We start from the raw sequence: 14,920 nt of genomic DNA, 5'->3' as shown, positions 1-14,920 counted from the left end.
AAGAAGGGAGTTATTCAGGCATCATTTACTGTCTTGTCTTGCATAATAATTAACATTTTTAAATAAAGTTTCTCCTTATTCTCCTCTTATTCTATTATGATTTTAAGTATATTTATTTTGAATCTCAAATTATGAGAAATGTGATTTTTGTCACGGTATGTGACTTTAGTTGGTTTTGGTTTTGTCTTAACAGAGTCAAGCCAAACATATTCTCCTACATGGGAACCAAAGATAAAAGGGCCATTACTGTTCAAGAAATTGCTGTTCTCAAGTAAGTAGAGTGTACATATCAGGGTTCCTACTGCAAATATCCTAGCACCAGCTTTCAGAGCTCTCAGATTTGCTTTGTGGGGTTCATTTAGATGCCTATTCGAAAAATTATTTTTATACTTGTTTTTTTCTTCTCATCTGTCTTTCCTAATGTTTTTATAGTAAACAGATACTGTTTTTAAGAGATTTTTCTGGTAGAGCCAAGAGAATAAGTGCTTCTTTCTCTCTTTTCTCTCTTTTGTTCATTCATTATTAAATATAAGTTATTTAAAATTTAATTGGAAAACAGTGAGTAAGCTCTTTTTTACATACTGGAGATATACAGATGAAAAAGATGGCTTTTGCTTTTGAAGCAGTTATTTAATGGAGCAGACAAGTAAATCAGAACTAATCACCCAGTAAGATAAATGTTAACATAGCGGTATATTTGGGGTATTAGGGTTGACCTCACAACAAAGCATGAGACTTGTTGTAAGGCGCAGACTGGGAAGGCTTTCACAGAAAATGGGATGCTTGAGTTTTCATCTGGATCAGGGCTTCTCCGTCTCTTCACTATTGACATTTTGGGCTGGATAATTCTCTGTTGTGGGGGTCATCCTGCGCACAATAGGACATTTAGCAGCAGCCCTCGTCTCTACCCACTAGATATCAGTGGCACTTTTCCCCTTCCCTCTACATGTGACAGCTAAAAGTGTCTCCAGACATTGCCCTTGAAGGGCAAAATTGCCCCTGGTTGAGAACTGGTCTCGATTCTAGAAGGATTCGTAGGAGTTCCCTGGGGTTGGTCTAGGATTATTTATTCCAAACCAAGAAAACAGCTTGTGGAAAGCCACTGGAAAGGAATTGGGGAGAATAGCACATTTCCTACCTGGCAGGTACTTCAGTTGTGTGGTGCACAGCTAGAAACAAGTCTTGAGGAATAGGCAGGATTCCGATCCTGGAGGGCCCCATAGGTCGTGTTGAGGATCTTGGACTTGACCTTAATCTAAACAAGGGTGGTTGTGTTTAGAGGCAGGACTAGGGATTGTTGGTGGAGCAAGATAAATGACTGGAGATCCATGCTATTGCCACATTCTGAGGAGGGAGAACAGGGTCTGAACCCAGTGAGTTCAGTGAACGTAAAGGGACAAGATGAGTTCAGTAGCTGTATGGAATCAGACAAACTCAGGCTTTCATTTTAGTGCCCCCCCCCCCCCCCCCCCCGGGGAAAGAGTGGTGAGAGGGAGAAATAAAGGGGCAGGAGGAAACTTAGGAGGGAGATGATTTCATGGGCTTAGTCACATCTTAAAACTTGTACATTTTGAATATGTACAGTTTACTGTATGTTAATTATACTGTAATTAAAAATAGTCATCTATGTTTGCTATCCCAACTTAAAATAAGTACATATATTTATTTGTAATTCCCCTATCTTTTCAATAAAGAATTTGAGGTGGCATCTCCTCTTCCCCCCACAATCCCCTACAATCTGGTTTCTTTCCCATCACTTTTCGTTTTTTTTAAAGAATTATATTGTGTTTTTTGCTTTTGTTTTTTTATTTTTTGTTTTTATTTTTTAATTTTTTTATTGGGGAATATTTGGAAACAGTGTGTTTTTTCAGGGTCTATCAGCTACAAGTTGTCATCCTTCAAGCTAGTTGTGGAGGATACACAGCTCACTGGCCCATGTGGGAATCGAACTGGCAACCCTGTTGTTCAGAGCTCGCGCTCTAACCAGCTGAGCCATCCGGCCGCCCCTCCCATCACTTTTCTGATTCACTTGAAATAATGCTGGTATGGAGCTCCTAGTTGCATCCTAGTGGATTTTCCAGTCCTTTTTTCCCTTGACCTTGGGACAGTGTATGATGTAGAGGTAAAGGCAGAGTGAGAACATCTCTGCGACTTTATTATCATTGTGCGCAAATGTTGATGTGTTTGAAAGAAAGCGGGAGGAGACCCCAGAAGGAGATGGTGTTCCTCTGTCCTGACGCGTTCTCGTCTTCTTCCTGTGTCACATGGAATGTGAACTCATCTACTGAGAGTGAAGGGGGCAGGAGTTGGGAAGGGACCTTGAAAAGAGTGAAGATTTGAAACAGCCTCTGTGGGAAATGGGCCAGTGAGCTGGCCAGAAATCTGAAGAGTGGGGGATGCGACTGGCGTGAGGGCTCAGGCCTTCCCGTGCTCTGTGGATGTGAGGCACAGTGCTTTCTCTTTCGTATCTAAAACATCACTGCAGTCAATTCCTGTGCTTTCTGGCTGGCTCCGTGAAACTTTCCACCTAAATTAAAATTTAAGTTAGTTTGTTTTGTTTTCAGCACAGAAGAAACCAGGTACAAAATGAAAGTTCGGCCATAATTGTACTCTCTCAGAGATTGCCTTGCTCATGGTTTAGTATATTTTTAGTGGGGAACTCTGTCAACCAAAATAGTATTTATATAAAGTGTGTTCTTGTGAACAATAAATGATGTATTTCTTTCCCTGCTAGTACATAGCAAAAGATGTTTAAATGTGTGGCTGTAGTCTAATTTATGAACTATTACTCTATTTTTAGTGGCTATAGTCTAATTTATGAACTATTACTCTATTTTTAAATGTTTCTTGTTTACCATTTCTTGCTATTATACGCAATTCCACGATAGATGAGTTGGTAGCTAAATCTTGGCACACATCGGTGATAACCTCATTAAGATCATCTTAGCAGAGGAATTACTGATTTAAAGGGAGTGTGCAATTCTAAGTTTTAGGTTTTTGATAGCGAAACCTAATTGCCCTGTAGAAAGGTGGGACCAGTTTATCATCTTTATTCTACTTCTCCAGAATTCTCCCAAACACGTTATGATTGTTTTTTAAAATCACTCGCTAACTTGAGGGTCAGAAAAGATATCTCACAAACTTGTGTTGCATTTATATGATATGAACTCCTTGACTATGAAGAGTGAAGGTGATTATTTCCCCTCTTGGTCAGCCACCAGGGGTCACACTTGATCATGAAGCTGATCTGTCTTCACAGACTGTTGCTGCCTTTATATCTTCCTGTTGACTTAGTAAGAAACCATATCAGGCACCTCAGTGTTGGCCTTTGGAAAGCACAGGAGCACTTACCTCACGGATGCAGGCTACGCCCTTGGTTTGCTTAATGGATACGTGGGGCTGGGCAGATTGGCCTTTTCCCGTAAGAACTATTGAACAGGATAAACCCACTCTGCCCTGCAAGAGTTCGAATTATTGCTGAATTGATCAGTCCTGGGGATAAGCTGCATTTCTTTTCAACTTCATGTAACTCTCCAAAGTCACCCAGTGATTTTAACTGGATCTCAGGCAAGAACGGCCTCATTCAGAATGGTGTGTTTCTTTTCCTGCCTCTTCCTGCCAATCTCCTTTCTGAGCCTGGGCCAATGTTTCCCTGGCTTTGGTAATAAAGGCTTTTTGTACAACATGCTGCTTAGGTTGGCTTCTGATGTTTAAAAGTGGTATTGTGGTATTCCCAAGTTATTCACAGAATTTGCTATGGATTTACAACCAAAAAGCTTGATCCAGGGTCATCAAAATTCAAAATTGTGAAGGGTTTCATGAAGATATTGTCAGCTTTATTCCATCGGTTCTCAGGGAGCACCCCTACCAGCAAGAACTGAATAGAGCTCCTGCTTTCTGCTGTGCCCGTGGGATTCAGAAATACATGTCTGTTGTATATTCAAAAATACACGATAGAATATGATTCGGCCTTAAAAAGGAATGACGTACTACTGATACATATTACGACGTGGATGAATCCTAAAAACGTTATGCTAAGTAAAGGAAGTCAGACACAAAAGGCACATATTATATGATTCCATTTCTATGAAATGTCCAAAATAGGGAAATCTATAGAGATAGAAAGTAGATTAGTTGTTGCCAGGGGCTGCAGGAAGAGGGAATAGGGTTAATAGATGTAGGATTTCTTTTGGGGGTGATGGAAATTTTCTGGAATTAGATAGTGGTGACAGTTGCACAGCATTGTGGATATACTAGAAACCACTGAATTATACGTTTTTAATGTTTAAAATGATACAATTTTATGTTAATTTTATCTTAAAAAAAGAAAGAAAGAAAATATGCTGTCAGGCACTTCTATGGCTATCAGGGAACAGTCTCCAGAATCTCTCTCCAGAGCTGCCACATTGCCGATCTGGTTCCTTTTTACCTCCTGACTCTTAAATATTCTGTATGTTTCTACCACAGTAGTTACTGACCAAAGAGTTCTGTCCTCCTGTTCATCACTCTGTTCATTCCAGTCTTCCGCTTTCTGGATTCTTTGGGATACCGTTTCTGCATTAATGTCCACCCTGGGATCCACCACTGTCCCCATTCATCTGAAGTCAGGAACCTGGTTCCTCTGAGCAGCTGGCCCAGGACTGGACCAGACCTGCTTTGCTCCTGTTTGGTCCTCAACTTGGGCAGGGATTGAGGGCAAAGAGGGAGGGTCAGGAAGTATGAGCTTCCTTTTCCCAACTTCTCTGGATAGTTTCCTACGTTTTATATTCATTAATAGGGCAATGACAGACTTTTTTTCCTCAAGAAATTTGGTTGGGCTGCATCTGCGCATATTGAACCAGATGTATGCATTGAACCAGGCAGAAATAGGCTGATTGATAATGCATCAAGGAATTCAGTGTCTTCAGGAAGTAAAGGGAAATTTCAGCAAAGAAACGAGAATTCTGTGAGATGAAATGGCAAGCTGGTATTACATAGGTGAATCTTAAACAATTTAACCAGTAACAGTGTAATTTTAACTAGAGAGTAGGATAAAATTTCCCCATGCAACTTCATGTAATGTTGGGACTTGAGAGGCTGCAGAGCAGGGTGCATACCTCCAGGGCTGCTTCCAGGATGAGCTCCTTTGTTTCCATAGACCAAGCACTTTCCTTGCAGGCCCAGTGTGCAGGATCCACGGCCAGACCCTCCGCACTCCTATTTTTAGGCAAAGCTGGAACATGGCTCCTGAGAGCATGAGCCGAAAAGCTCAGCAGGAATTAACGACCAACACTGAAAAACTGGCAGTCTACAGTGGCAGAGAAAAGTATATTCTTCAACAAAGTGAAGCACAAATACTCTCTGTCCAGTAGTTCTCAGAGTAGCTGTCTTTTCAGAGGAAATCGGAATTTAGAAAAAGTTAAAAGTAGTTTCTTAAACACAGTGATGTACTATGTGACGTTGTTTGCAATTTTTAAAAAACTGTAAAACAACCCAAATGACCCAAATTGGAGAATCTTAAATAAAATGACTGGTTAAATAAATAATTCCAACTGATGAATTATTTTTTTACCGTATTAGATTACTTCTAATTTGAAAAAAAAAAAACCTCTTTCCTAAAGTACAGTGAGATGAATGCTGTCATAACAAAATATAAAAATATTGTGGGGGCGGGGAGCCGGCCCAGTGGCTCAGGCAGTTAGAGCTCCGTGCTCCTAACTCCGAAGGCTGCCGGTTCGATTCCCACATGGGCCAGTGGGCTCTCAACCACAAGGTTGCCAGTTTAACTCCTCCAGTCCCGCAAGGGATGGTGGGCTCCACCTCCTGCAACTAAGATTGAACACAGCACCTTGAGCTGAGCTGCCTGCCAGATGGTTCAGTTGTTGGGGCGCATCCTCTCAACCATAAGGTTGCCGGTTCCATTCCTTGACTCCTGCAAGGGATGGTGGGCGGCGCCCCCTGTGGCTGGGATTGAACACAGCACCTTGAGCTGAGCTGCCACTGAGCTCCCAGATGGCTCAGTTGGTTGGAGTGCATCCTCTCAACCCCAACGTTGCCGGTTCGACTCCCGCAAGGGATGGTGGGCTGTGCCCCCTGCAACTAGCAACGGCAACTGGACCTGGAGCTGAGCTGCGCCCTCCACAACTGAGACTGAAAGGACAAAAACTTGAAGCAGAATGGCACCCTCCACAACTAAGACTGAATGGACAACAACTTGACTTGGAAAAAAAGTCCTGGAAGTACACACTGTTCGCCAATAAAGTCCTGTTCCCCTTCCCCAATAAAATCTTAAAAAAAAAAAAAAAAAAAATTATTGTGGGGGCCGGCCCAGTGGCTCAGGCGGTTGGAGCTCCATGCTCCTAACTCCGAAAGCTGCTGGTTCGATTCCCACATGGGCCAGTGGGCTCTCAACCACAAGGTTGCCGGTTCAACTCCTTGAGTCCCGCAATAGGCTGCGCCCCCTGCAACTAGCAACAGCAACTGGACCTGGAGCTGAGCTGCGCCCTCCACAACTAAGATTGAAAGGACAACAATTTGACTTGGAAAAAAGTCCTGGAAGTACACACTGTTCCCCAATAAAGTCCTGTTCCCCTTCCCCAATAAAAATAAATAAATAAATAAATTTTAAAAAAGAGAGACTTTTAAAAAAATACGTACTTTAACATGACAAAATATGAAAATCTCAAATGAAAAGCCAATGTCTTATTTAATGGTGAAATACTAGAAGCATTTCATTTAGAGCCAGGAACAAAATAAATGAAGATGTCCACACTTATTACTACACTTTTTCATTGTTCTGGACATAATATATGCAAACAAATAAAATTAAGAAATAAGTGGTGTAAAAATTAGAAGGCAGATGGCCAAATTGCAGTTTTGTCAATGATATCATTGTTTCTATTCAATAATATGGTTGACAGATGAGTTATACAAGATAGGAAAAAGCACAAAAATCAATATGCAGGGGCAGCCAGATGGCTCAGTTGGTTAGATCGGGAGCTCTCAATAAAAGGTTGCTGGTTCAATTCCCACATGGGATGGTGGGCTGTGCCCCCTGCAACTAAAGATTGAAAACAGCAACTGGACTTGGAGCTGAGCCACGCCCTCCACAACTAGATTGACAGAGGACTTGGAGCTAATGGACCCTGAAGAAACACACTGGTAAAAAGTACATCACTACTGTAAGCCCAAAGGAAACAAAATAAAAAGTACCCTTTTCCTGTAAACAACAACTGTGAAAGTACTCTACTTACACTTGGGGTAATTTTTTTTTTTTTTTAAGAATTTATTGGGGAAGGGGAACAGGACTTTATTGGGGAACAGTGTGTACTTCCAGGATTTTTTCCAAGTCAAGTTGTCCTTTCAATTGTAGTTGTGGAGGGTGTATTTCAGCTCCATGTCTAGTTGCCGTTGTTATTTGCAGGGGGCGCAGCCCACCATCCCTTGGTGGGAGTTGAACCAGCAACCTTGTGGTTGAGAGGACACGCTCCAACCAACTGAGCCATCCGGGAACCCAGTGGCAGCTCAGCTCAAGGTGCTGTGTTCAATCTTAGTTGTGGGGGACAGAGTGCACCATCCCTTGCAGAAATCAAGGAGTCAAACCGGCAACATTGTGGTTGAGAGCCCACTGGTTGGGGTAATTTTAAAAAACAATAATAATCTCTAACTAAGGATTAGGACTTAGGATACCCTTTCTAAGTATGATTTAGATCCCAGGGCTATTAAAAAAAGATTCCTGACTTTAAAATTTTCCTGTATAGTCCTTATTTACAGAACAATTCCAACTAATATAGGAGGGATGATCGATATAGAAACACACTCTTTTACACACAGTAATATTTGCTCCAAGCAGCATTTATCCTTGGGTACCCCAAACAGCTGGATGAAAGAGTGGGAGAACAACAGGGTAGTCACACAATTTTAAAAATGTCACCCCACAGATTACTAATTAAAAATAAAGGGAAAGGAGGGAAAGGTACGCTTACCGTGGGAAAACCTAGCAAATACCATCCTGACCCAATGATTTATCATCATTAGTGATGAACAAACTGAATCTGTTGCCTTTAGCTGTGATACACTGAAAAGGCCACCACATCAACTAAGTAATATTCCTACTAAAATGTTTACCTGAGTTCATTATGAAGAAACAGACAAATCCAAATGGAAAGGCATTGTATAAAACAGCTGGCCTGGATTCTTTCCAAGTCAGATATCGACATAAAACAAAAAGCTAGACAGATCCAGGTGTTAGCTCACGGGAGACATCACAACTGCAATATGTGGTCCTTGATTAGCCCCTGAATTTGAGGAGCTTTTAGAAAATCTAAAGGGTGTCATTGGGTAATTGGGCGAGTTTGGATACAGGCTGTGTATAGTAATGTCGAATTCATGTTTGGCTTCCTGAGTGTCCCCACAGTGGTTCAGTAGCAATCTTGGCTTGTTCTTAGGCGATGTACACTGGAGTTACTTAGCGTAAGGTATCCCGATGTCTGTAACTAGCGCTCAAATGATTCAGTAAAATATGTAGGTTTTATATTTGCCTGTGTATGTATGGGTGTATGTGTAATGTATGGTTCTCGATATATCTAGAGAGAGGGGGATAAAGTAAATCTGGGAAAATGTTAACAATTCGTAAATCTAAATGAAAGGTATAAGGTGGTTCACTGTAGTGTTGCCAGTTTACTTCAATTTTTAATTGTTTTAACAAAGTTGAGAAATTTTCCAAAGTGTAAAATACTATAAATAAAGAAAACTTACATAATGGGAGATAAAATAGGTGGTAAAGGGTAGATTTCCTTAATATATGAAAACAGAAAAATATTAACAATCCAATAGAAAAATCAGTAACAGGATGAACAAGCAGTTCAGTCAACAAATGAACAAACGCCTAACCTCGCTCACAATAAGGAGCACACAAGTGAAAACCAAAATAAAATATTTTAACTTACCAGACTGGCAGAGCTCAAAAACATTTATAGTACGCTGGGTAAGGAGACACAGGGATGAGGCCTAGGAGCTTACCTATTCATGGTGTGAGTATAAATGGATATAACCTTTTTGGAGGGCAAAAATTTTAAAATTTAAAATCCACGCCTTCCACTTCTAGGGATTTATCCCCAAGATACACCTATATAGGTGCACAGAGAAGTATGTATAAGGGTATTTGCTATAGAATTGTTTGTATACAAAAGGTTGGTAGCAATTTAAATGTCTATCGAAGGGGATTGGCCACATAAAGGGTCAGTGTCCATGCAGAGCCGCAGCCATCCTCTGCAGCTGTACAAAGAATGAGGCAGCCTCTGAAGTGCTGGATGGACAGGGCGGATCTCTGATACGTATTTTTAATTGAAAAAAGCAAGATGCTGAACAATTTATAACATAACAAAATTTGTTTTTTAAAAGGGAGGATCTGGAGGCTGAGTACATGGTTGTGTTCACTTTCATCAAGGAGAACATTTATGACTTGTGTACTTTTCTGTATATACAACATACAAAGTGTGATTTTAAAAGTACAGTGACTATTTAAATTTAAAAATTTTTTTTACAGTAAAAGACACATTGCCGTTAATCCCCCTCAAAATACTCTCCCTTGCTTCAAACACACTTATCCCATGGTTCTTGCCACTTTCTGAAGCAGTTCTGGAGTCCTCTTTTGTGTGTGTCTTTAGTTGTGCTGTCATGGCTGCTTCGATGTCCTGAATCTATTCAAAACGTTTAACTTTCATGGTTATTTTGACTTTGGGGAAGAGCCCAAAGTTGCATGGTACCAGATCCGGTGAATAAAGTGGATGAGGACACACCATAATGTTTTTAACTGACAGACATTGCCGTACCAGACGCGATGTGTGACACAGAGCCTTTCCATTGTGATCAAAAACAGCCGCGAGTGGGCGGCCGGTTGGGTCAGTGGTTGGAGTGCAGTGCTCATAATACAAAGGTCGCCAGTTCGATTCCCCCATTGGCCAGTGAGCTGCACCCCGCACAACTAGGTTGAAAACAACGACCTGACTTGGAGCTGAGCTACACCCTCCACAATTAGGTTGAAAACAATGACGACTTCGGGCTGAGCTGCGCCCCGACTACTAGATTGAAAAACAACAACTTGATATGGAGCTGATGGGTCCTGGAAAAACACACTGTTCCTCAATATTCCCCAATTAAAAAAAAATTATATGGTGAATGCTGCTGCCAAGTGCTATCCAATGGAAAGGCAGGGATCTTCAATATGGGAACCAGCGGGTTGAACCTTAGTGACAGTGTGTGACAAGTTTCAACTTCTTCATTGCACTCAGTCGGGTGTGAGCTATGGTTGAGACAAGGTGTGTTTTAAAGTGTGTCGTATATCATCCTCCATCATGACAACACTCCATGTAACACATCACTTCTGGTACGGCAATTTCTGTCAAACAAAAACATTATGATGTGTCCTCATCCACCTTATTCACCAGATTTGGCACCGTGTGACTTTTTTTGGCTCTTCCCCAAAGTCAAAATGATTCAGGACATCGAGGCAGCCACCACAGTACAATTAAAGACACTGATAAAAAAGGACTTCTAGAACTGCTTCAGAAAGTGGCAAGAACGATGCAATAAGTGTGGTCGAAGTGAGGAGGGTAGTATTTGGGAGGATTAATGGCAACGTGTCTTTTATTATAATACTTTTTTTATAATTTAAACATTCATATTGTTTGATCACACCTCGTATGTATCTTTATCTAACATGTGTTTAAGAAAAAAGAACGGGAGGAAATTCAAAGTTAGATGCTAACACATTTTCTTTTCACGTGATGAAACTATAAGTTGTTTTCTCGGTAGTTTTCTGTATTGTTCCAAGTTTTCTGTGGTGAGATCCCCTTGCCCCTCACAAAAATAGTAGGAAGTTCCACAGATACCATTCCATTCCTAATCAGGAAGCATATAAATACATGTGGCTTTAAGAATGTTCACATGGACCAGCTTACATGATTCCAGTAGGACCAGGTACCGTTATGCCAGAGGAATGATCCAGAGGGACATGGAAAATATGCCCATACCCCTGCCGCGCACCTTTGTTTTCCCACCATCATAACTTGGCTTTTCCTGTAGTCAGGTACTGTTTTCTGTAGTACGGTGACTTAGACTGTTTCAGTCAAGCAGTATTTCATGATCTTCTCTCTGCTCCTTTTTTATTATATTTTGTAGAATAACTGCACAAAGACTTGCCCACTTGAACAAGTGCTTAATGAACTTTAAGCTGGGAAATTTCAGCTATCAGAAAAGCCCTCTGAAACTGGGAGAGCTGCAAGGGAATCACTTCACTGTTGTTCTCAGGTAAAGACCTGTGGGCTGGGATGCAGACCAGGGGCCTTGCTGGGTCACCTCGAGTCTGTACAGAAGAGTTACTAATCCAGGTGAGCTGGTACCAGCAGGTACAGCAGCAAGGCAAGGCTGAGGGGGGCCTGATAGGACTGGGGAGCAAAAACTGCTGGAGTATGTGTACCAATACCCTCGCCCCTCTAAAAACTCAGCACCACCTTTAGAAAGACGTTATTGCCTTAAATATTGTTAAAAAACAATATTTCGCCTTAAATATTGTTAAAAAACAGAGACCCTATGATTACACTTTTATGTGATACCTGGAATAGGCAAATCATAGACATAGAAAGTAGAAGAGCTGTTACCTGGGACGGAGGTGGAGGGGGGATGGAGAGTTGTTTGATGGGTGCGAAGTGTCAGTTTGGGAAGATGAAAAAGTTCGGGAAGTAAATAGTGGTGACGGTTGCACAAGATTGTCAGTGTATTTAATGCCACTATATTGCATGCTTAAACATGAGTAAAATGGTCAATTTGATGTTGTGTATATTTTACCACAATTTTAAAAAAGAAATGGCAAAGTTCTCAGGAAGTAGAGAGAAAACTGCAGGGAACAAGGGAACGGCGTGGAAGCCAAGCTGTATCATTTATGATGTGCACCCCTGAATGTGTTTGACTGTAAACTTTTTCCTCGGATAATTTGGACCCCTGAAGAAATATAACAGGAACTGATGACCAAGTACAACAGGCCATGAACTCTCTCAAGGAGATTGGATTTATTAACTACTACGGAATGCAAAGATTTGGAACTACAGCCGTCCCCACGTATGAAGTTGGAAGGTTTGTATTTCATTTCTTAATTCTCGCCTAAAAGAGCTCTCTCATAAGAAGAAGCAGGGTTTTTTGTTGGTGGTGTTTTTAATTATTTCTAGATTTCCTCATACCTGGGCCAAATGAACCAGTGGTGTCTCATCCCTTTGGATAACCACCTGATCCACAGCCTCCTAATTTTTGTTCTGTTTTAAGAGAATACATGCACAAGGTAAAATAATAAATAAGGGTTCAAAATATGACCTGAAAAGGAAGTTTTTCTCCCACCCCTGGTTGCCCACTCAGGGATTCCCTTTTTATTTTATTTTTTTACAGGTAAATCTTGGCTCAGTGAATGGCCCATCAGTAAGCAGTTGCTGAGAGTTAACTCAGACTCACAGTAGCCTGAAGGAGATGATGCAGTTTCTAATCTCTGTTAACAAGTCCTTGCCAATTTATTAAACTGGGATCTGCCCTTCCCCTTCCTTTAAATGAAGTACTGTGGGATGTAATTAGTGAAGTAAAATTTCTTTTAAGAACCCTGATTCACTTTTAGTTAATAGGAAATCCCTCTAGGGTAACCTAGGGTGGGAATCCCATCAATAAATACTTGGGAAAGCTAAACAACAACAAAAATAAATACATACATACTTGGGTTCATAAACCTACTTACATTATACTGTTGTTCCGCAGAGAGTATGTTACAGAAGGTAATCATTCACATGGGAGTTAGAATTGTGAAGGTTATGAATTGGAAGTGATCTGAGATTATTTAGTTTATGTTCTTCCTCGTGTTTCAAATCCTTCGTTTTAGTGAAGATGAAATTTAGGCTTAGGGAGGTCTGTCGGAAATCACTAGTTGGTCAGCTAGTCCTGGGAATAGAGGTGTTTTCTTGACTTCCAGCTGCTGACTGCATGAAGTTGCATTCGTTCATGTGTTTTTAAAATGGTAAAAATCTATCATGTAGCATTTCCTCTGCCTCTGAGGCAGTGTTGTGAAGGGTATGAGCTCAGGCAGTGAAGTCAGGCTTCAGCTCTAAGCCTTAGATTACTCAGCTATAAATGGAGATGTTAACACCAACCTCACAGGCTGATGAAATGAGCAGACGTGGTGTTTATGCAGCACCTGTCTCTATGCCTGGATTATAGTAAGTGCTCAGTAACTGGAAAGTAGCATTTTAAAATTAAACCTTACCTACTAACCAGAGAAAAAACTGTTGCCAAGAAGAAAACAGTAGTAACTAACAATCACTATTATTAGATAATAAAAGGTAATGTTTTCAATCTTGCTAATGGTCAGAGGACGTTGATAAAGATAGTGAAGATACTAATTTTATTATGGGACAGAATATTTAAGGGGAGGCTGTATCAACCTTTACACCAGTGTTTATAAGAGCACTAGTCACAGTAGCCAAAAGGTGGAAGCAACCAAATGTCTATTAACAGATGAATGGATAAACAAAACGTAGTACATAGGTACAATGGAATATTATTCAGCCGTAAAAAGGAAGAAAATTTTGATACATGAATAAACCTTGAATTTTTTTGCTAAGTGAAATAAGCCAGTCAAAAAATACAAATATTATCTATTTCCTCTTAACAGTATTCAAATTCCTACAGTATTCAAATTCATAGACAAAGTCAAATGGTGGTTGCCAGGAGCTGGGGGTGGGAGGAAATGGGGAGTTATCATTTGATGTGTACAGCATTTCAGTTGCAGAAGAGCAAACCGTTCTGGAGGCAGGTGGTCCTGATGGTTACACAGCAGTGTGGATGTACTTGATACCACAGACCTGTAATGACACCAGTTTGACCACAGGCTAATTGATATAAATGTGTTAAGTTCTACGGCATAGCTCTGGTCACAAAAATATCACCAAACTTTTAAAATAAAGGCCCCAAACACTTCTAATATTGAACATTGAAATCACTATGAGCTATACTTACATTTAAGAAAGATAAATAAAAAGTCAGTTGATGATTTTCCAACCCGCTTATTCCATTTTCGGGTCATGGCTGGTTGGAGCCTCTCCTGGCAGCCCAGTGTACCAGGAGGGCACCCACCCTGGACAGGACGTCCTTCCATAACTGGGTGCACTCACACACACCCCCACATTCATTCATTCTGGGGCTCACTCACCCTGCAACAATGTAGACACGCCACGTAACCCATGAGCATATCTTTGGGATGTGGGAGAAAACTGGAAGGCCCAGAGAAAACCCACGCAGACGTGGGGAGAACGTGCCAACCCCACACAGACAGTGGCACCAGCCAGGAAACAATTTTTTTTCTTCTCATCAACATGACAGCGAATTGGCATTGAACAAAACGACGTTAGGGGACCTGCTGTACTCATCTGTGCTGTGACAGTGCAAAAGCAGCCGTCCACCATATGTAAATGAAGGAACCCAGCTGTTCTCCAGTAAAACTATTTACAAAATCAAGTGGCCTCCAGATCACAAAGGTTTGGGAGCATAGAAGTCTTTTTCCCTGGAACCTGGCATACCAATGCCTAGTCCTGAGTTAGTACTATACTCTTTTTGGAAGTGTTGCTGAAGACCTAGCCCACGAAATGTGTCACCCCGGAGCATATTTAAAGATCAGTATAGCACAGCTTGTTCCAGGGCTGCCAGGACGGCCGGCCAGCACTAGGAAATCTGTTCATGTAATGCTATTCGTTGTATTCGTAGATTAAAAACCCATACGATCGCATCAGTAGATACTAAACAGCACTTCATACAGTTCAATATACAGAAATACCCCCTATAGATTAACTTAAATGTGAAAAATAAAAATCCTAATTAACTGGAAAAACAGAAAAATAAATAGGAGGGATTG

At 41.0% G+C, this 14,920-nt stretch overlaps 1 protein-coding gene across 4 annotated transcripts in view; it reads left to right on the top strand.

The window, feature by feature from the left end:
* The window catches only part of PUS7 (pseudouridine synthase 7), a 52,296-nt gene that overhangs the window by 25,104 nt on the left and 12,272 nt on the right, over positions 1-14,920 (top strand). For all 4 annotated transcript variants that reach the window (XM_081080002.1, XM_081080001.1, XM_081080003.1 and 1 more), the window contains 3 exons: positions 194-271; positions 11,161-11,289; positions 11,986-12,111. In XM_081080002.1, coding sequence (XP_080936128.1) covers positions 194-271; positions 11,161-11,289; positions 11,986-12,111 — 333 coding nt within the window. The remainder of the gene's footprint in view (positions 1-193; positions 272-11,160; positions 11,290-11,985; positions 12,112-14,920) is intronic.

The sequence above is a fragment of the Rhinolophus hipposideros genome, assembly GCF_964194185.1.
Source record: "Rhinolophus hipposideros genome assembly, chromosome: 18".
NCBI lineage: Eukaryota > Metazoa > Chordata > Mammalia > Chiroptera > Rhinolophidae > Rhinolophus > Rhinolophus hipposideros.
Note: the sequence above shows the minus strand (reverse complement) of the source record. Positions and strands in the feature narration are given on the sequence as shown.